At 31.9% G+C, this 20,937-nt stretch overlaps 3 protein-coding genes, 1 long non-coding RNA gene and 1 other non-coding gene across 5 annotated transcripts; 2 read left to right on the top strand and 3 right to left on the bottom strand.

Moving 5' to 3' along the window:
• Positions 1–216: 216 nt before the first annotated feature.
• LOC11443462 (protein trichome birefringence-like 38) lies at positions 217–5,836 on the bottom strand. Its single transcript, XM_003608062.4, has 5 exons — positions 5,238–5,836; positions 4,631–4,802; positions 1,219–1,394; positions 800–958; positions 217–692 (listed from the first exon to the last, which is right to left on the bottom strand). The coding sequence occupies exons 1-5, from the start codon at positions 5,531–5,533 to the stop codon at positions 401–403; spliced, it is 1,095 nt and encodes a 364-aa protein (XP_003608110.1). The 5' UTR covers positions 5,534–5,836; the 3' UTR covers positions 217–400.
• LOC120580154 (uncharacterized) lies at positions 601–1,634 on the top strand. The gene is made up of 2 exons (XR_005645834.1): positions 601–728; positions 1,207–1,634. It is a non-coding gene; the product is annotated as an uncharacterized lncRNA (long non-coding RNA).
• A 6,577-nt stretch (positions 5,837–12,413) lies between the features above and the next one.
• Positions 12,414–15,493, bottom strand: LOC11444564 (protein trichome birefringence-like 38). The gene is made up of 5 exons (XM_003608092.4): positions 15,070–15,493; positions 14,759–14,930; positions 13,316–13,491; positions 12,989–13,147; positions 12,414–12,843 (listed from the first exon to the last, which is right to left on the bottom strand). The coding sequence occupies exons 1-5, from the start codon at positions 15,327–15,329 to the stop codon at positions 12,552–12,554; spliced, it is 1,059 nt and encodes a 352-aa protein (XP_003608140.2). The 5' UTR covers positions 15,330–15,493; the 3' UTR covers positions 12,414–12,551.
• A 28-nt stretch (positions 15,494–15,521) lies between these two features.
• On the bottom strand, positions 15,522–15,594 carry TRNAA-UGC (transfer RNA alanine (anticodon UGC)). The gene has a single exon. It is a non-coding gene; the product is annotated as a tRNA-Ala (tRNA).
• A 2,803-nt stretch (positions 15,595–18,397) lies between these two features.
• LOC11444562 (UBP1-associated protein 2C) lies at positions 18,398–20,641 on the top strand. The gene is made up of 2 exons (XM_003608090.4): positions 18,398–19,575; positions 20,216–20,641. Exon 1 carries the CDS (start codon positions 18,504–18,506, stop codon positions 19,572–19,574), a length of 1,071 nt encoding a protein of 356 aa, XP_003608138.2. The 5' UTR covers positions 18,398–18,503; the 3' UTR covers position 19,575; positions 20,216–20,641.
• Positions 20,642–20,937: the final 296 nt, after the last annotated feature.

Raw genomic sequence — 20,937 nt, 5'->3', positions numbered from 1 at the left:
TTTTTTATTTTATTTTTTAAATAACTTGAGAAGCACTCGATTTTTATGTGAAAGGTAATTTTGCATCTCAAAACTTGTAAGAAAAATACATTGGTAATATATTGTAATTAAATTACTTTGCATTTGCATTGTTTTTGCAATTTATTATGCATTATGGAACACTTCTTCAAATATAATTGATTAAACTAAACTTTATAAAGGGTAACAAACATGAGATATTCAACATAAAGTGTGCATTAATCAATGTGAAATTTCAATTGCATTTTGTGATTCATTGTAAATTATATTATTATAGTATTATTCAGAACACCTGTAACAATTTGATCTCCCTTTGTGATCTATTCTTCAAGAATCGAGTGTAATGTATTAGTAAGCATCTACTCATAATAATACTCTAATTTCACATTATTAGAGCTGCATTTAGGAGTATGTTCCAAGTATCAGGCAGTCCTGGTAAGCACCAGTGACTACAGTCATTGCCTGTATGATCTTTAGTATAGATAGAAGGATGTCCATCTTTTCTTAGTTGTGAGAGTAATGTTATGTCAAGTAGATAAACCTGCTTCTTCATGTTCTTTAACACTCTGTTCACTACATCAGCTTCAGGAGGTAGTGCCGCCGGATATTTTGGCCCAGGTACTGGTTCAACTTCCCCGCTACATGTCTTCCTTGGTTCATTCCAATCCTGGCCCCTAAATTCAAGGAGAAAGGGGAATCATTAAATTTTCGTAAGTTAATCTTGCTCTTCATTCTAATTAAAAAATATTGACATAAATTAGCATATATAAGAGTTACTTACTGATAATGAGTAGGGGAAATTCCTTGAAAGAAGACTTTAGTTTTGGTAGGGTCAACATTAGCATCAACCCATCCAGCCCAAGTGGTCAATCCCTTATAAAATGCATCCAAACGGTCCATGTCCTTCACTAGATTGGGACCATCTTTAATAAAATCCCAGCTGAATGTAGCAAACATCAACAACCATCAAGTTTGAGTGAAAAAACAAAAAGGAAAATGAATCAGCGAGGTTACTGTAATCACAGAACAATCCTAACAAACAAAATTTCACCAAGAATAAAATCCTAACAAACAAAACTCTTTCATAGTATTATGCAAAGATGCATTCATCACTTCTTAGTTACATTTAATGCATGTTTGGATTGACAAAATTCCGCTATAGTAACTAAACAGGTAGTATTATTGTAGATGAAAGCATACCCTTGTGAATCTCCCTTGTGGGTCCACCAATGCCATGAGTTGAAGATCAACATGTCCATATCAATCCATGCCTTACCAGCATTTATGGAGTCCAGCGTAAGCACTCTACCAACACCTTGCTGAATTATATCCACCAAATATGGTGTACGGTATAGTTGTATGGTTACTCCATAGTCCTGCGCAATATCATCAAATATCACTAACACAGTTTCATTTTTGAGTGGTTCAGTGGATATGAAATTTCAAATAATATTGGATACTTAGAACTGGATATCTATTAGTGCATGACATGATTACATACACTAGAGATAAAGAATGACCAAAGGAAACACGTTGAACTCGCTTAAAAAAGTAAGATTTCATGCAAAAAAAAAACCTTGAAGACTTACTCAAATACATATGAATCAAATTTTATACTTTATGTTTTATTAATTTAAGCAAATTTGCTTACATTAGTTTCCCACCTTTTATTCTAAATGTTTGTTGGCAGACTCTATATTTCCCTTTTTAGTGGTTTTTAGTTTTCATGTTTGAAAAATATAATTATGCACTATGTGGCTAGACAACATATCTGGCATAAATATTGCTAAACAACCATATTATTATATAAAAACAAAAGTTGTTCCCGTGACTGATGTTGATTAAACACTAATAACCAATGAAAATAATTGCAAGAGAGCTTGCAACTTGTAAATTGTTGTGTTGTGATCACAGGTTGGCATCCTCTCCCTCACAGACTGTCAAGTCTTATTCAAATATATCTTCATGGAAAAAATGGAGCAATTCAATATTGAGACTTCTAATTTCTAGCTTAATATTAGTAATGAATTAAATGTCAATGACAAGACAAACCTATCATTTTACATGTAACAAGTTTTAGTAACAGCATATAACAACTTTCAATAACCGAAATTAACTTTTCCCGTTTCATTCCATATTCTACTTTATTTGTTCAAACCTAAAATGTGTTTCGAATACACATAAATCACGGTGGAATAAAAGAGCTAATACTAGTAGCAAGACCAAGCATTAAGATTTTTCAAATAAAAAAATTCATATATAATAGTAATACACTTTTTAAAATATTATTTTGAATATATTGTTAATCAGATGAAATTCATGCAAGTGTCGTTGGTTCAAGAATAGATTTCGCTAAGTGTCGTTACCAAGACATAAAAATTTTCACCTGATAATTAATTAAAAAAAGTGTGAAAAGTAAGTAATTGAGAGGATTTTGACCCGTAATTGAGAGTATTATGTTAGAATTTTGAGTGAATAAACAAATTATTGAAAGTATGAGCGTCGATCAAAATCACATCTAAATTTTGCTAATTGACAAATCTGTTTTTGAAATTGTAAAGTGTCGGTCAAAATGGTTTCTCGCTACCTTCTATCTTTAAAAGCTATGACATAACACATTAAAGAAATATTATTGGTCTTCCACGTAGATATTATATCAACACAATATTATCATAAACTTATATATACAACACTTAAATTTGACCATTTACTATTCAACTTCAAGGCCTTCACCTGGAGATCCAAACATGTTAAACAATATTTACCTCAAATTTAATATGCAATTTAGTCTTTAGCGATGTATTGTTATTTTTTTAAGGAGGTGATGTATTGTTATTGTTGTGTGATCTATATGGAAGATTATATATTCATTTAATTTGTTATGCTATAGTTTCTAACGGTAAAAGTTAGTAAAAAACAAAAACCGTTTCCATCTACATGTACAGTTTTAGAGGTGTATAATGTATTTTTCAATTTATAAACTTTATGAGCTATTTTCGCTTATTCTAACAAATCCGATTATGAAATTGTATATGCACTCTAGAAGTTCCTTTGAAGTTAAAATTCCTTGTTGTAGGAGGGGCTTAGTACTTTAAACTCGCAAGAAGAATTCTCATATCTCCTTGCTAGGGGTGGTAGGAGAACTACAATTGATAAACTAATGTAAAAACTATCTATATTAAGGAAAGATAATTACTCACTAAATGAGTCTTGAGACTAATTAAGCGAATTATGTTTCGTAAAAACATATATAAATGTATATTATAATAAATAAATTAATAAATATATTATCCAACCACTCCATATGAAAATGAACGTGAGTTGTCTGATTTGATCGGATGCTCTTCAATCCGTGACTATGGGGTAGGGTGGGAAGACTACGAGAAATCCAAATCCACCGTAAAGACTTTACTCCATGGTACGTAGCATGTTAATTATGTTGAATATCTTTGTTTATAATGTATTATAATAAAGATTTGAATAATCTTTATTTGAAAGATTGAGGAAAGAAATTGTTATTATTGAAAGAAAGAAAATAAAACACTAACGATCATGGTGTTTTAGAATTTGAATTGAACAAAACAAGTAAAAAAAAAAAAAATTCCCACCATTTATAAATATATTAGACCTCGAGTCGAGTCTAACTCAAACTCTTCCAAACCCCCTTTATAAAGTAGAGATTATATAGCACTTATAAACATATTTTCATAATATTTCAAACAAACAAAAAAAATCATATTATATTTTTATTTAATGTGAAACTTTTAACACCTCTTAACACTCATGATTTGACATGTGAAGTCTAGTCCGAGTAATTTGATAACGATGACCTAACTGGTGGAGGCACAACAGATCTTCGATAAACTCTAATACAATTTTAAAATTTGAGTTGAAAAACTTAATTCTTACAAAATCAACCTATAAAGTGATCATTACCGATCACTTTTTTTTGAAGGATCATTACCCACCACTTATAAACACATTTGTGTGTCATGTTATAAACGTGGGATTCTTTTCTTATATTCACACAAATAAATGAAGAATAAAAAAATAATCATTAAATTTGAAAACACCAGCAATTTTTAAACACATTTTCATACCATATCATCAATGAGTTTTTCTTTTTCACGGTAAAGTAAGATTCTTATTTCTTAATGATAGAATTCCATACATAAATTTAAAGTGTAAGTGTATCTTATAACTCCCCTTAGCTACCCACACAACACAACTAAGAGTTAAAATACAAGTTTTTTTTTTTTAATATCCTTTCACCACTCTAATAACCTATTACAATCTCTCTACTCATTTGTTCTCTCTATCAAACTTTTCGAGGCCTCTATAGTTTTGTTGGAATATAAAGGCCTGCTATAAAATCCTAATTTAATTTGGCTCCTTTAAGTGCTCATCGACACGATTTTCCATCGTGTCATAATTAATTCAACTTGAATGAGAGGGAATGAACTCGCAGAAGCACAAATATATAATAAAGAAAAAAACAATGGAATTAAAATTGAAACATTCATGGGAATATTATATTCACAAAAATCATATGGAAAAAAAATTAATCATTGCATTTGAAACAAGAGAGAAAGACAACAAGAACAACTATTACCTGGAAAATCACAGTAGACACTGATTCTTTCCTAGAAAAGCTTGTAGTGGCATTTGGTACCGATGCATGAATCATACAAGACAATGATTCCCACATGTTTAGACTCAATGAATCACCCACAAACATTATCTTTTTACCCTTCCACCTATTCAAGAAATCCTCTCCATTGAACCTACACCACAAAAATAATTTACTCATTACATTTGCACTATACATTAGGAGAAGAAATTTAGTACACTAATTACATTACAAAATATTAATCGTCACCTATGCAGTACGGACACAGACACAAACATCAGACACAACACGAACACTGACACGTCGACACGGATAATAATTCAAGAAAATGACATAATTCAGTGTAAACATAGGTGTCATGTTGTGTCAGATACATCGAATGTCCGACACGGGACACGTCTAATCCAAGGAGTGTCTGTGATTCATAGATCGTTAGATATATAGACTTAAATAAACATATTTTTGTTTCTAGGGAAACATGAAATTGTTAGCAGCAAAGATCAAACACTATATATAGTAAGAAACAAAGAAATTTTTATGTAACATATCATAAAAGGGTTTAAAAAACATGAACACTAACTAAAAATACCTTGGTAAAGCACAAGAATCAGGCTTCCAAGAGTATTTAAGATACTGATTATCAAGTCTTCCAAATTTTTGGCAATCAAATTGAGCTTCTAAGAAGGGGCAGCTTGAAGAATCATAGAGAGTATATGAAGAGCCAATCACCCAACTACCAGAGAACAAATTACAATTGTTTAATTCTTTTCTCCTTTTTGAAGGACTCACTTTATGTGACTTTGTTGCTCCTACTAGGTGCATGGATACAAGGAGAGCTAGGCTAAAGAAAGAGAGGAAAAACAATTTATGGACATTGAAACCCATATTGTCCTATTTTGAGGGTCCAAAAACTGTGACAGAGAATATTAACTTGATGTTTGTATGTTATGTTATGTTATGTTCTAGTTGATCATGTATTGTATATATAGGATAGAAAAAATCAAAACAAAATTAGTGCCAGATAAAGGGTTCACATGGAGGGTGGTAGAGAACAATTATTTAATTTTCTTAATTGAGTATGAGGGGTTTCATGGATGGATTAGCAATTCTGAATAGTAAATTAGTGATATATGGTGTCACATGTGAGGTATGGTTTGAAATTTAGAGGGTTGTTTATGGGAAAAATACATTATTGAGTGGATTAAATTGTTATTTTGTGTTCCACTCGTCGGCACTCTGCAGCATGTCACGGGACAAAATGAACTTACATGACATTCCATGTGCTTGAAGTATTTTTTCCGCAAATGTTGTCGTATTAAATTAAACTTTTATGGGTAATGTCTTGTGATCCGGGTTGATTTATTAGTATTAAATTACTACTATATATAACAAAAGAAATTAAGGATTTATTCCCTCCTTTGCATATTGTATGACGTTTAGCACCAAAAATTAAGAATATATATATATAATTAAGAGAGAATGAGATTGAGACATAGATAGAGAGTTATGAGACGAAATGAGAGAAAATTAAAGGAAAGAATTTAATTTGGGTGTTTAGGGGAAGAACTCTTGTAATATGAAGTTAAGTTAAGCCGTGAGATAAGTAAAGCTTTAAAAAAAATTGTTTTATGGAGAAATCAAAATCAGGTTCTTAGGTAGGGGTGGTAATAGGTCAGGTCGGTCTACAGGGCTCTACGGCCTAGTTTATGACAGGTCAGATCAGGTCAGGTCAGGCCAGACTTTTCTTTTAAATAGAGAAGTGTATGCTTTTTTAGAAGCCTATTTACCTTAAAAGGTCGGGACACAAGCCATTTAAAAAGCTCTTAGGCCTATTAGACCGGTTTATTTAAGTAAATATAAATAATATTATTTATTATTATATTATATTTTGTACTTTGAATTAAAATAAAAATTTGTTAACTTTTTAAGTAATTTAAGCTTATTAGCATACAATAACTTTTTTGCATATTTAAGGGTTTGTTCAATGGTCAGGATATGATATAAAGCTGAATAGAGATAAGATATGATAAGGAGATGATAAACATTAATCATGTCATATGTTTGATGCGCACATGATAACAAATAGGATATCATTATAATTAAATGAAAAAATTGATCTCATATTAATTAAATATTGTAAAAATGGCATGTTATTAATTATAATGGAAAATACATGCTATCATTATTTTAAAATGACAATATTTTAAAAATGGCAGAATATCAAGATAATAAATAAGAAATGATCTTCTAATCTCGTCCGGATAATTTCTAACTCATCTTATACTCAAGATAGAAATTACAAAGGGATAATAACATGATATGATACATTAATTATATCCTGCTTAAATCTCATGTTTGATGCACCAAATGGATAGGATAAAATAAACCATTTTTCTATCATATCCTGACTTTCCTTTGTAATTTCTATCCTGAGTATAAGCTGGGTTAGAAATTATCCTGATGGGATTAGAAAATCATTTCTTATTTATTATCTTGATATTCTGCCATTTTTAAAATATTGTCATTTTTAAAATAATGATAACATGTATTTTCATTAATAACATTCCATTTTTACAATATTTAATTAAGGGTTAATTATGTTTAAGGTCCCTACAAATAAGCGAGCTTCCAACATTGGTCCCTATTAAAATTTTATTAAATTTTTCATCCCCAACGTTTTTTTCCGTTTGTAAGTTTGGTCCTTGCCGTCAAACTGTGCTGACTAGGCTAACGGAATGTTGATCCAGACATGCCACATGGCGACATGCCACATGGACATTTCAAGTGACATGGCTGCCATTTGGTAAATGACATCATATGTTTTTTGTCCCTATAAAATTGGAACCTTTTAAGTTTAGTCCGTACTTAATTTTAAAAGTGCTTTTAGTCCATATAAAAAAATTATGCACTCAATTTTAGTCCCTACTAAATCTAAATTTGTTTAATTATGCTTAAACTTTTAAGATTTTGAACAATTTTTTGCACAAGTGTCAAGAACATTACGAAAAGTTCATCTCCAAAAAATTATCTCAAAATTTTATTTCTGCGTCCAGATTTTTGTTACTTTTATTTAAACTTTTGTCTTTTAAAAAAATTCATATTTAATTTATTTCATGCTAAATAATTCTAAATTTTAGTAAACGAACCTCTTGTAATGTTCTAAACTTGTATAAAAAAAATCAATGAAAAATTTAAGAGTTTTTAAGAGAGCGTCGCCAACGTGAACGAGGTGGTGAAAAATCCAAACTCTCTCCTCCTACTTTTTTCACCAGGCGACGCTCTTCTAACCTTTGCTTGCAAATTCATCCAAGACATCAATTTCAACAACTTAATCACACGTCAACTTCAACACACAAAAACTCAATAATCTTCACCATTGAAATATCCAACAGCAACCTTTTCAAGAGAGAAGCAGAACCAATCGATTTTCAAGGTTCGGATCACGAAACAGAGAGTGGGAGCGAAGAAGATTGAAGAGAGCGAAGTAGGAACAAAGAGAAACAGCAACACAAATCTGGTTTTTTTCGGCAAATTTAGGGAATGACCGGAAATATTTGTAGGGTGAAATATTTTATTGATGTGGAAGAATAAAAAGGAATGAATGAGAGTGATAGGCTTTGACAAAAATTATGGGAAAATTTTATGCAAAAAATTGTTCAAAATCTTAAAAGTTTAAGCATAATTAAACAAATTTAGATTTAGTAGGGACTAAAATTAAGTGCATAATTTTTTTATATGGACTAAAAGCACTGTTAAAATTAAGTAAGGACTAAATTTAATAGGGACAAAAAACATATGATGTCATTTACCACATGGCAGCCATGTCACTTGAAATGTCCATGTCGTATGTCTGGGTTAGCATTCCGTTAGCCTAGTCAGCACAGTTTGACGGCAAGGACCAAACTTACAAACGAAAAAAAAAAACATTGGGGATGAAAAATTTAATAAAATTTTAATAGGGAACAATGTTGAAAGCTCGCTTATTTGTAGGGACCTTAAACATAACTAACCCTTTAATTAATTATGACAGCAATTTTTTCATTTAATTATAATGATATCTTGTTTGTTAAATTTTATTTTTTTTGATAAACCAGGAGAGTGGACAGGCATCAAGAGGCATCATCGACATCCCAACTAGGTTGGCACCCCGGGAGACCTTCATTCTACGCTGCCAAACTCGAAAAATTTTATTAAAAAAGGGGAAAAATAATTACAAAAGGAGGGGGGACTAGACCAAAACCCTCCAAAAAACAGAAAATAAAACAGCAAAAACAATAGAGACCATCGAAAAAATCAAGGGTGTCTGTAATTAAGGAGACCACATCTATCCCGAAAGAAATCAAACCTCAAAGCAGCTAGTGTCAGAGTTATCGTACCTCTAACATTCCAATAGAGGACATTCAGTGGTTAGTGGATTGATTGTCACCCCGTGCACAGAACTTTGTAGGCTGCTTTGAAAGGACATGTTGAACCTTAAGCTTCTATTTCTGACCTCTTGTAAGAACAGGCATGAAGTTGTCAGTTGTTTTTCAGCTACTGATCTTGCATCATACTCTCAGACTCGCTCCCACAAATCTAGACCATGCTGGATATTTTTTCTAGGGTGACCCTCTTGTCGTTGCATACTAACCACCTCTTGTTCATTAGTTGTTGGAAAACCACCATCAACAATGGTTGATGTCGCAAACAAAGGAGATTTCATGAGATTTGATCCAACAAGCACCTCTATATGTTCAACATTTGTGTCCATCAAAACTTCCTCAGACACTTCGTGCATGTCAACATGCTCAACATGGGATGGTTTTGGAACACTTTCACGAGCACCCTTGGGGCTCTCCCCTAGCTCCTGTGGGCTCACATGATCATGTTCCACACCATCCTGAAGTGGTTCAGAAACATCATCAACCGTGGGTTCTCTAACACCTCCCTTGTGCAACTTCCTCACTTCTACAGATTGCACGTCATCGTGCGCTACAGGGGAAACAAGCTCTAGCACTGGCATATTTAGTGGCAACTCTCTAGGAGTGATTATATCAAACACATTGTGTAATGGGATGCTGAAATTATTAGACCTATCAAATTGCATAGTAGATGAAACAATCGGCCCCAACTGTGAACTAATAGTCGATGTAGGGGTAGAAAATGAAGTCGGTAATGCCAGTGAAGTTGAGATCGATGATGTAGGTGCAGATGTAGTAGTTGTGGACACTGGTACCCTCTGAGTGGTAGTAACAGTCGAAACAACCAGTATTGGAACCCATGTACCATTGTTACCATTGGCCGACGTCGAAGCACCCACATCATTGCTGCTTTTGTTTTGCCGAGTAGAAAGAATAGGGGCTGCCTCGGCAACAACAATCTGTTTCCCATGATCATTCTTGTCTTTCGGTGGTTGCGGATGTAACCAACGACATGAGGAGGCGTTGTGTCCAATAGAGTAACAATGATGATAAAATAAAGGTCTCCTCTCATATTGCACCTCAACTTTGAATGTGAAGCCCTCTCTTTTGACAAGTATTTCATCATAAGCTCTCTTAGAAAAATCAATGTCGACAAGAATTATAGCATAATGCCCAAAAGTACGGTTTCATGTTTGTTAATATGAATAATGCTTATCATGTCTTTATCATATCCTATCTCTAACCAGCTTTATATCATATCCTGCCTCCATTCTATCATGACTATCAAACGGACCCTAAATGTATTATTATAAACTAAAATTGAAATATGATACAATATATAGTCAAATTTCCTAAAAACTCATGTTGATTATCAAAAGAGAGTTTAATCTAATTGATATATTAGTTCGCTAGTCTATTTAAACTTAGATTACATTGCTTATTTAAAGATGTTCATATGAAATAGGCTTTTAAACATGTTGGCCTAATTCATATGATGCATCAATATTCCCACCTGTATTCTTAGATAATGTTTATCAAACCACTTTAGTTATGGAAACCCGACTTTGGAGAAAATATTGATGCATCAATATTTTATAGGTTTTGAACGATTTTTTACAGACATGTTCATAACATCGTAAGACACTATTTTATAAAATTTGTTAGTTTTTTTAACATGTAATGAATTAAATATGAATTTTTCTAAAAGCCAAAATTTCAATATTATATTAATGAAAATTTGGACCTAATAATAAAATTTTGAACTACTTTTTTCGAAGGAATTTTGTATAATGTTCTAAATAAGTACGTTAAAAATTTAAAAGTTTAAGCACAATTAAGCAATTTTTAATTTTACAGGGACTAAAAGTATGTGTTAGTCCCTGTTAAATTAAAATTTGTTTAATTATACTTAAACTTTTATATTTTTAAATGATTTTTAACAGACATGTTAAGAACATTATAATAATCTCTTTTATAAAAAATTAGATTTTTTTAACATGTAATGAATTAAATATAATTTTTTTTAAACGCCAAAAATTCAAGATAAAAGTAATGAAAATTTGGACCTAAAAATAAAATTTTGAGCTAACTTATTGCGGAGGAACGTTTTATAATGTTTTAAAGAAGATTGTAAAAAACCATTAAAAAATTTAAAATTTTAAGCATAATTAAACAAATTTTAATTTAACAGGGACTAAAACTACGTGCTGAAAATTTTATAGGGACAAAAATCTGTCAGTTTTTTTTATGAGGACTAAAAACAAAATTCGGTATATTTATAGGGACTAAAAACTTAATTAACCTTTTTTTTTTAGAAAATATTACTAGCCCTTGTTAATAAATACACCAACCGGCTTTCCTTGTTAATAAATTCGGTATATTTGTACTCATAGTTTTAATCAAAATCAAAATTTCATATAAAATATCATTCATAATTTACATGTGTTAGCGCAATAAAAATAGAAAAAATACGGACACGTAAGTGTCTGTCATTTCGCTGGCAAACATAAGGACAATTATTAATAACGATTTTAAAATCCAGTCTTGTAATTTTTTTCATTATATACGGTGTAAATCCATCTGTTTCAAAGGCTTTCCACAACATCCAAAGGCCATAATTTCACTATGTTTTTCAACAGTAGTATTTTTGATTCATTGACTAAATCACTCTTTTTAAATGAAACTATAAATTCCATAATGTTTAACAACAATACAAATTTTAACATGTCAACTTGTGGGACCTTTTAGATCCATCCCTGCCGTTTTCTTATAAAAAGTAAATTCAATGGACCTAAACAACTTGCAACAAAAAAAAAAAAATTAAGAGGTATTGCACGGGTGAGAGACCTATAATGGTCTCGTACCGTAGCCACAGTCGTTTCAGATAGATCCTTTAAATTTCGAGTTTGTTTCGAATAGGTCCTTTAAGTTTTTAAGGTTTCAGATAAGTCCTTTAAGTTTCGAGTTTGTTTGAGATATGTCCTTTCTATCAACCTTCGTTAAGTCAAAGTTGATCTGTCCGTTAAGCCAAAGTTGATCTGATTGGGGAAAAAATTGATGCCAAGTGTCAGAGAGAACCATCTTACCTACTTAACGGACATATCAACTTTGGCTTAACGGACAAAACAACTTTGCCTTAACGGAGGTTGACAGAAAGAACATATCCGAAACAAATTCGAAATTTAAAGAACTTATCTGAAACCTTATAAACTTAAAGAGCATGCATATATGCAAAATACTTGACCAACATTAATCACACTATTAAATGTTGTATTTTTTTTTTTCAAATTTAAAAATAACTCAATTTTTTAGTAATTTTGCTTCTTAAAATCATTTACGAAAAATACATTGCCAATATATAGTAATTAAATTTACTATGCATTAGCATTTTCTTTTTGTGATCTATTAAATCAAGAATGCCATTTATTACAAATTACAATTGAATTCAACACCCCCTTCCTTTAGTTAGCATTCATTTACTCACAAATCACAATACTCTAATTTCAAATGATTAGAGCTGCATTTAGGAGTATGTTCCAAGTATCAGGCAGTCCTGGTAGGCACCAATGACTACAATCAATGCCAGTTGGATCCTTAGTATAGATAGAAGGATGTGCATCTTTTCTTAGTTGTGACAGAAGTGTTATGTCAAGTAGATAAACCTGCTTCTTCATGTTCTTTAACACTTTGTTCACAACATCATTTGCAGGAGGTAGAGGGGCAGGATATGTTGTTCCGGGTAACGGTTCAACTTCCCCGCTACATGTCTTCTTCGGTTCATTCCAATCTTGTCCTCTGGATTAAAGGAGAAAGGAAAATCATTAAAATAATATTTTGAATCTCATGTAAATGATAAACGACTACGAAGAAAACTAGCTCTTCACTCTAATTAAAAGTACGTATTTGTGTGTGTAAATGAGCATATATAGGAGTTACTTACTTGTTATGAGTAGGGGAAATTCCTTGAAAGAAGAGTTTAGTTTTAGTAGGGTCAACGTTTGCATCAACCCAACCAGCCCAAGTGGTCAATCCCTTATAAAATGCATCCAAACGGTCCATGTCCCTCACTAGATTAGAACCATCCCTGATAAAATCCCACCTGTTACATGTAAAGCATGTTCAGATCAAGGTAAGTTTGACAAAATCATAATGTGTCACATTAATTTTGTTAGGGTTAATTATAGGGACTAAAAACTTAATTAACCTATTTTGTTAAAATTTACAATTTATAATTTTAATAAAATTGTATTACTACCGTAAAACATACCCTCGTAAATCTCCAGTGTGGATCCACCAATGCCAGGAGTTGAAGATCAACATGTCCATGTCTACCCATGCTTTACCAGCTTTTATAGAGTCCAGGGTAAGCACTCTACCAACATCTTCTTGAATTATATCCACCAAATATGGTGTACGGTATAGTTGTATGGTTACTCCATAGTTCTGCGCAATGTCACCAAGTATCACTACCACAGTTTCATTTTGGGTGGTTTAGATTTATTAAATTTCAAATAATAATAATAATATCATTGATATTATTATATTAGGGATAGAAATGGTCGGATATCCACGGATATGGATATACAGTAGCTCTCTGTTAACCACCCTAAGGATAAAAATAAGAGTGAAAATTTAATTTATTTCTTCGTAATTTTCTTGCGGCTCAATCTAATTTCTCATAAAAAAAATCAACATAAAGTAGTCTCATATTTTCATGCAAGAGACGAATTAACTCATCTGTTATAATAAATTAACGATTAGTTGATATGTTTTAAATTTTTAAAATAAGAATTTGAAGATAAAAAAAAAAATATGTTTTACGAGCAAATTCATAACATAAAAATGTTCAGCTGAAATAAGTAGTTAGTTTTTGAGTCCCCTATATAATGTCAATGCAAATTTAATTTTGAAAAAATATAAATTGCTAAAGTAAATTTGTTCAAGAAAAGATTCGACAAAAACTAGTTATTAAATAGTTAACTTTAGAGTTGTCTATATATAATGATATAGTAAATAATAACAAAAGCATACCCATGATTGATTTGATTACACAAAAATAAAGAATAAAAATAAAATTAGAGAATAGAGAGCTTCCAACTTGTAAATTGTTGCAATCATAGGTTGAAATCCTCTTGCTTGAGGATGATAATAGGTCGAGTCCAATCAAACTTTGCTTAAATAGGTTAGTTTTAGATTTATTTGAAAAAATTGAAGTATGAGTCTAATCTATTACATATTAAAGATTTTATTTTTTTAAATTTAGTTTGACCTTCTTAAAATTATTGCTCAATCTATTAAAACCATATTTTGTGTTAAGATTTATAAAAAAGGATTTTAAAAAGGCTAAGACAGTAAATATCTAGATTTTAGTGTTAAGGCTTTATTTCGTTTTATTATTTGTGTGTAACTTTTTCACACTTTTTTAAAGACAATCTAGATCCCACCTTAATACAGTATTATTATATATAATATTATATTTTAACTATATATATATATATATATATATATATAGAGGTTGGTTTGACATGTATAATATGGTTTTTAGATGTAACAAGTTTTACATGTAACAGAATATAACAACTTTTAATAACACTACTTTTAGTAGCAAAGGGAAAGAACCCGCAAAAGAAACAAACAAAATGATGACACAAATGGTAATATTATATGTGTGTGAGTCTAAGACAGTAAACAAGAACAACGTAACTATTACCCGGAAGAAGACAGTAGACATTGGTTCTTTCCTAGAAAAGCTTGTAGTGACATTCGGAACCGACGCATGAATCATACAAGACAATGATTCCCACATGTTTAGACTCAATGAATCACCCACAAACATTATCTTCTTATCCTTCCACCTATTCAAGAAATCCTCTCCATTGAACCTGCTACACCACAAAAATAATTACTCATTACATTTGTACTAATACATTATGAGAAGATATTAAGTACACTAATTATATTACAAAATGATAATTGTCACATATATATATGAACATGAACATTTATACAAACTAAAAATACCTTGGTAAATCACATGAATCAGGCTTCCAAGAGTATTTAAGATACTGATTATCAGGTCTTCCAAATTGTTGGCAATCAAACTGAGCTTCAACGAAAGGACAGCTTGAAGAATCATAGAGAGGATATGAAGAGTCAATCACCCAGCTTCCAAAGAACAAATTACAATTATTTGACTTTTGTGCTGTTGCTGGGTGCATGGATACAAGTAGAGCTATGCTAAACAGAGAGAGCAAAAACAATGTATGGACATTCAAAGCCATATGGTCCTATTCTGGTGGTCCAAAAACTGTGAAAGAATGAATATTAACCTGATATATGTTCTAGTTGGTGTGTATATATATAGAAAATTTATAAAAACTAGTGCCATATGTGGACTTCATATCACATGGAGGGTAGGTGACAGAGAACAATGATTTCAAAAAATTGACTAAAGTGAAAAAAATATTATATTTTGGAGATGCAGGGGATCGAACCCTGTACCTCTCGCATGCAAAGCGAGCGCTCTACCATTTGAGCTACATCCCCACTTGATATTTCAATCAAACTAATATTATATATAAATCCTAATATTTGATAGTACTATTTGATTCAAATCATGGTTATGAGAGTAATATTTGATTCAAATCATTGTGCTTAAAATAAGTTCATGTTGCATTATGTCATATGAGATTCGAATCAGGCAACCTTGAGATTCAAATTATGCTTGATTGAATCACAGTTGAAGGATCGGAAGAATAGCTCAAATATGCCCTTTTACCTATATAAATAAGGTATTTCATAAACAAATTAAGCGAGTCAAAAAATAGGTAACATGAAATTGTGTTGGGGTTTTCATGTTGAGAGCTTTTTGGTGAAGTTTTTGAGTTGGGAAACACATTGTAAATACCTTCTGTAATTAAGAATCATTAGGGAAAGGATATGAGGTTTCTTTACAAGAACTTTGAGTTAAAATTATTAAGGGTTGAGAGAAACAGAAAAGGAAGAAATTATAGTTTGTTTCAGGTTAAATGTTTAAGGTTAGTTTATTGTAATATTTTTTTATCTCTCGTAAGGACTCGTTGATAGTGAATTATAGAATCGCTTTCTCCTTATAGATGTGGACGTGAATAATACATTATGATGATTGTTAGTCAATATAATCATGTTGGAAGAAATGGACGTGAACACCACTTTCTTATATGAAGATCTAAAAGAGTCAATCAATATGCAACAATCTACGTGATTTTTTTTTAAAAAACCTTTATATGTGTTAAAAAATATAATCAAGGACAATGGCGTATTTTGTTTGAAGGGTTACTATGAAGACGAAATTCGTGTGAAATGGATACGATAATTGTGTTTATAAATTGAAGAGCGGTTAGAAATTCATTGCCCATCTACTTCTATGTGTGGATGATATTTTAATGACGACTTCCAGCAAGAATGAGATTGGTAAACTCAAAGGAAGCTAAATGTTGAATTTGAGATGAAGTTTCATGAGGTTGTGTAAAGGATGCCTGGGATGAAGCTAAATATTGTGTTGCTATTATTCATAAGTTGTAGTTGATAGGACTGGTATGAATTTTAAAGAAACACATCACTCTCTTGTTTAGGTTGCAATTCATGTTCGTAATTTATCAAGCCATGGAACATATATATTTTTTTAATGGAAGCTTTCTTATTGCAACAATGTGCCATTCATTTGTTGGACTCGTCCTCTAGTTAATTTGATCGAATTGAACTGTGATGATTATGTTTTGCAGGCTAGTAGTTGCCACGCGATTTATGCACTATTACACTCATGGACGATTTTTTTGGGCCTTAAAACGAGATTCCAAAACCGCTATTGAATTAGAGTTTTTGATTTTGTTGTGCATATTGTAAACTCCTCTCGATGCTGACCGAATACCACAAAGTTGAAGAGTTAACATAAAACCATGTAACCTCTAGAGAAACAAACATTTTATAATTTGCGTTATCTTCCTTAATACGTCAATAAATATAAGGTTTTTGTAAAAAATAAAAATAAAAAAAAATAAAGCTTGGAGTTTCCTCGGCAGTTAACTACCGAAGTTTTTCTCGGTAGTTAACTGCAGCTGGTTTATGAATTCCTCGGCAGTTAACTGCACAAGGAGTATTTTATTAGTGTTTCTCAGCCTTATCAAACGTGTCTTCAATGATTCTCTTTTATAATTCGAACTATCTTGTCTAATACAATATTTGTTTGTTTTCCAAGTAATTTTTATTTTTCTTGTTTCACTCTTAACCCTCTACTTTTACCTTGAGAAACATTTTTTTTTTTTTATAATTCATGCTATCTTATATAATACGTTATTTCTTTGTTCCAGCGTAATTTTTATTTTTCTTGTTTTGCTCTTGGCCCTTTACTTTCACAAAGAAAATCTATATTATATATAAAGAAAATAAATCCTTTCAGCTAATTTGGGCCAACTTTTTCTCTTCCAAAAAATGCTATCAATTTTTACAGATAATACATATAATAAATAGATAAAAATAAATTTAAATATTAAAAAATGTAACAAATATATATATATATATATATATATATATATATATATATATATATATTATATGTTTTGTTTTTTTTCCCTTATTATTTAATAAGTATAACAAACTAGATGAATATATTTATACTTACTTTTTTATTATCCCAATTATACCCTCAAACAACTTTTCATGTAGTAAAGATTGTTGTTGGTGTCATTTAAAAAAAAATTGATTATATTTTTTGTCATATTGTTAGTGCCATTGAAATAATAGATAATTATGGTTAGTCTACTTTGTTATAAAACAACAAAACATTTATATTTTTAGTTTTAATCAAATCAAAATTTTATAAAAAAATGTTGTTCATAATTTTCAAAAATTATCCCTAAAAAAATAATAATTCAAAAGTTAACTTAATAAAAAAAATGTACAGACAGACACGTGGTTTATAACTTGGAGTGTCTGTTTTTTCGTTAGTAAATAATAAAGAATATGAGTAAATTTAGTTGAAAAAAAAAACTAGTATATACATTTTAGATATTTATTTTGTAACAAAATAAATTTAGATGAGTTGTGCTATTTACAACGAATTGTTTTTCTACGGGATTCACGAACCTTTGCAATTTAATCATAATAAACCTATTTTAATATTAAAAAAAACATAGAAAGATGTTTTTGGCGGAAAAAACGGCAGTTGGTAGTACTATTCTTGTTTTTCGTTGTAAAAGTATTCGTGGTAAAAGGCATTCTCCAATTTAGATTTCAATTTTTTTTTTTTTTTTTTGAGTTATAGATTTCAATTTATTTTAAAGGATCATTATATATATATGTTTGTGACACTAGTGACAGTATCGATATTGTTCTGCCTCACTTGTTAAAACCTAGGTTAACTTTATCTCTTTCGCTTCAAATCCCTAATTCCCAAATCCCCCCAACGATCCACCGCCATGGAATTCAAGAAACGCAAAACCGAAGAAAACGGCGACGCTAATTCTCCACCCTCATCCATCGACGCCGCCGTCATACCCCCCGCTCTCACCTCAGACGACATCCGCAAGATTCTCCAACCTTTCACTCAAGAACAACTACTCGACCTTCTCCAATCCGCCTCACTCCAACACCCTGACATCCTCGACGCCGTACGCTCTGTCGCCGACCGTGATACCACCCGCCGTAAACTCTTCGTCCGTGGCCTCTCCGGTGAAACCACCACCGAAACACTCCGCACCGTTTTCTCTTCCTATGGTGATCTAGATGAAGCGATTGTGATATTCGATAAGGCCACCGGAAGATCTAAGGGTTACGGTTTTGTTGTGTATCGACATGTCGACGGCGCTGTCTTAGCCCTAAAAGAGCCGAGCAAGAAAATCGATGGAAGAATGACGGTGACACAGCTTGCGGCGGCGGGTTCCACAGGCGGCGATGTTTCATCTCGGAAGGTTTTCGTCGGAAACGTTCCGTTTGAAGTTTCAGCGGAGAGTTTATTAAGTGAATTTTCGAAGTATGGTGAAATTGAAGAGGGTCCATTAGGGTTTGATAAAGCAAGTGGTAAAACAAGAGGTTTTGCTTTCTTTGTGTACAAAACTGAAGAGGGTGCGAAGAATTCGGTTGCGGAGTCTATGAAAACCGTTGATGGGCATCAAGTGATTTGCAAGTTTGCTGTTGATAACAAAAAGCCCAAGCCCGTGGGTCAAAACCCATCGGGCTTTCCGGTGGATAATTCTAATGTTAATTATCATCCACCTAATCCCACCATGATGCCGCCGCAGTATGGTGCTCCTCCTAATAGCTATGTGCAGCAACCTTATGGTAATCAGGTTCCTGCAGCTGGTGGATATGGACCTGGGCCTGTTCCTCATTATGGTGGGCCTGTAGCTGGACCTGGCCCTGTTCCCGGACCAAGAGGGCCTCAGACTGCTGTTGGTGGATACCCTGATGGTTCACAATATGGTTACCCGCAACAACCTATGCCGGTGCAGAGACCTCCCCCAGGAGGAATGTACCAGCCTTATTATTGAGGTAATTTTTGTGTTTGATTTTCAATTTTTGTTTTGTAGGCACTATTGTTTTGGTTGTAATGTTGTAGTTTCTTACTTGAATTCAGATTTCAATGGAGAAATAGATTTAGGTTCACTTATTAGTTAATGATTTGTTGAAAGTTTTCAATAGTTTGTATTCCCTTTTCAAGTGAAAGCATTATTGATTTGGGAGTAGTCTATGCTACTATCAATCATTACATGTGTGTGGGTGTCTTACTATTAGCTGAAACTTGCAAGTTGATGGGTTTTTAAACAAGTGAAGTTTGTTGTGGGTTTTTGTAAGATGCAAGAGCCTATTATTTAATGGCTCCTGCATCTTACCCATTAACTTTTTTGCTAAATCTTTTGGTGCCTTGGTGGGTTTGAATTGGGTTCAATACATTTATTCAAAAACTGTTTTGTTGCAAGTTTTTGCTATTAAAGATGATGTATAATAAAAATTGGGTTTAATATATGTGCAAAACTGTTTTCTTGCAAGTTTTCGCTGTTGAATATGTCGTTGAATAACGATTAATCATATATGTATTTGTTGAGTGTCTTTATTTTTCAAGTGATAGTGATAACTTTTGACAGTTCAATTTGTTTTTCAAATGTTAATTGTTGGTTTGAGTTTTGAATAGGTGTTTCGTTCAGCTTTGTGATGGCTTCTTGGGCGCTAGTGCTTTAAATGGTTGTGCTGATTTCGTGCATGCAGAGAATGAAATTTTTGGTCCTGGTTACATGGACTGCTGTAATTTGTTGCTGCTTCACTACATCTGCTTCTATGTGTTATGATCCTATTTGCTCTAGGTGCTAGTTAAAGCTTACATAACTTGGAGTAGTTTTTTAATGTAGTATTTATGTAGAATTTTTGTGGAATTTTTTATTTGGAGTTTTTTCCTTCCTAAACTAGCTTTGTTGCCAACTTCTTGATCAAAGTGCAAGGTGCAATACATTGAATTTGAAACGTGTTATCGTTGTCTATGCTTCTATGTGCTTCTATGTACTTCTATGTACTATTCATGGTTATTATTGGTGATACCTCAATTTATTTTTGATGTTTTATATTTTTGCCTCGTTATTTGCTAGTATATGTTTATAATGGCGGGCTTGTGTCATGTCTATTTTTTCTGAAATATCCTTCTGATTTGATTTGAAACTAATTTCACATCAAGTCTTATAATAATTCAGTTTAGTCAGGTCTTGTCTAAACACCTCCTTTGATGATTGTCAGCCTTGTTCGTTCTTTTTACCTTGTTATTTGCTGGCATATGCATATAATGGTGGGCTTGTGTTATGTCTATTTTTTCTGAAATATCCTTCTGATTTGATTAGAAACTAATTTTGCATCATGTCTTGTAAT

The sequence above is a fragment of the Medicago truncatula genome, chromosome 4, assembly GCF_003473485.1.
Source record: "Medicago truncatula cultivar Jemalong A17 chromosome 4, MtrunA17r5.0-ANR, whole genome shotgun sequence".
Taxonomy (NCBI): domain Eukaryota; kingdom Viridiplantae; phylum Streptophyta; class Magnoliopsida; order Fabales; family Fabaceae; genus Medicago; species Medicago truncatula.
This window is presented reverse-complemented; position numbering and strand designations above follow the sequence as displayed.

Excerpts from the sequence above, each read along its gene's own strand:
- LOC11443462 (XM_003608062.4), bottom strand. The coding sequence starts at position 5,533 with ATGGGTTTCAATGTCCATAAATTGTTTTTCCTCTCTTTCTTTAGCCTA. Across the intron at positions 4,803-5,237 it reads GATTCTTGTGCTTTACCAAG|GTTCAATGGAGAGGATTTCT; the intron begins GTATTTTTAGTT and ends TTTGTGGTGTAG. Across the intron at positions 959-1,218 it reads CACAAGGGAGATTCACAAGG|CTGGGATTTTATTAAAGATG; the intron begins GTATGCTTTCAT and ends TGCTACATTCAG.
- LOC11444564 (XM_003608092.4), bottom strand. The coding sequence starts at position 15,329 with ATGGCTTTGAATGTCCATACATTGTTTTTGCTCTCTCTGTTTAGCATA. Across the intron at positions 14,931-15,069 it reads GATTCATGTGATTTACCAAG|GTTCAATGGAGAGGATTTCT; the intron begins GTATTTTTAGTT and ends GTGGTGTAGCAG. Across the intron at positions 13,492-14,758 it reads TGTCTACTGTCTTCTTCCGG|AACTATGGAGTAACCATACA; the intron begins GTAATAGTTACG and ends GACATTGCGCAG.
- LOC11444562 (XM_003608090.4), top strand. The coding sequence starts at position 18,504 with ATGGAATTCAAGAAACGCAAAACCGAAGAAAACGGCGACGCTAATTCT.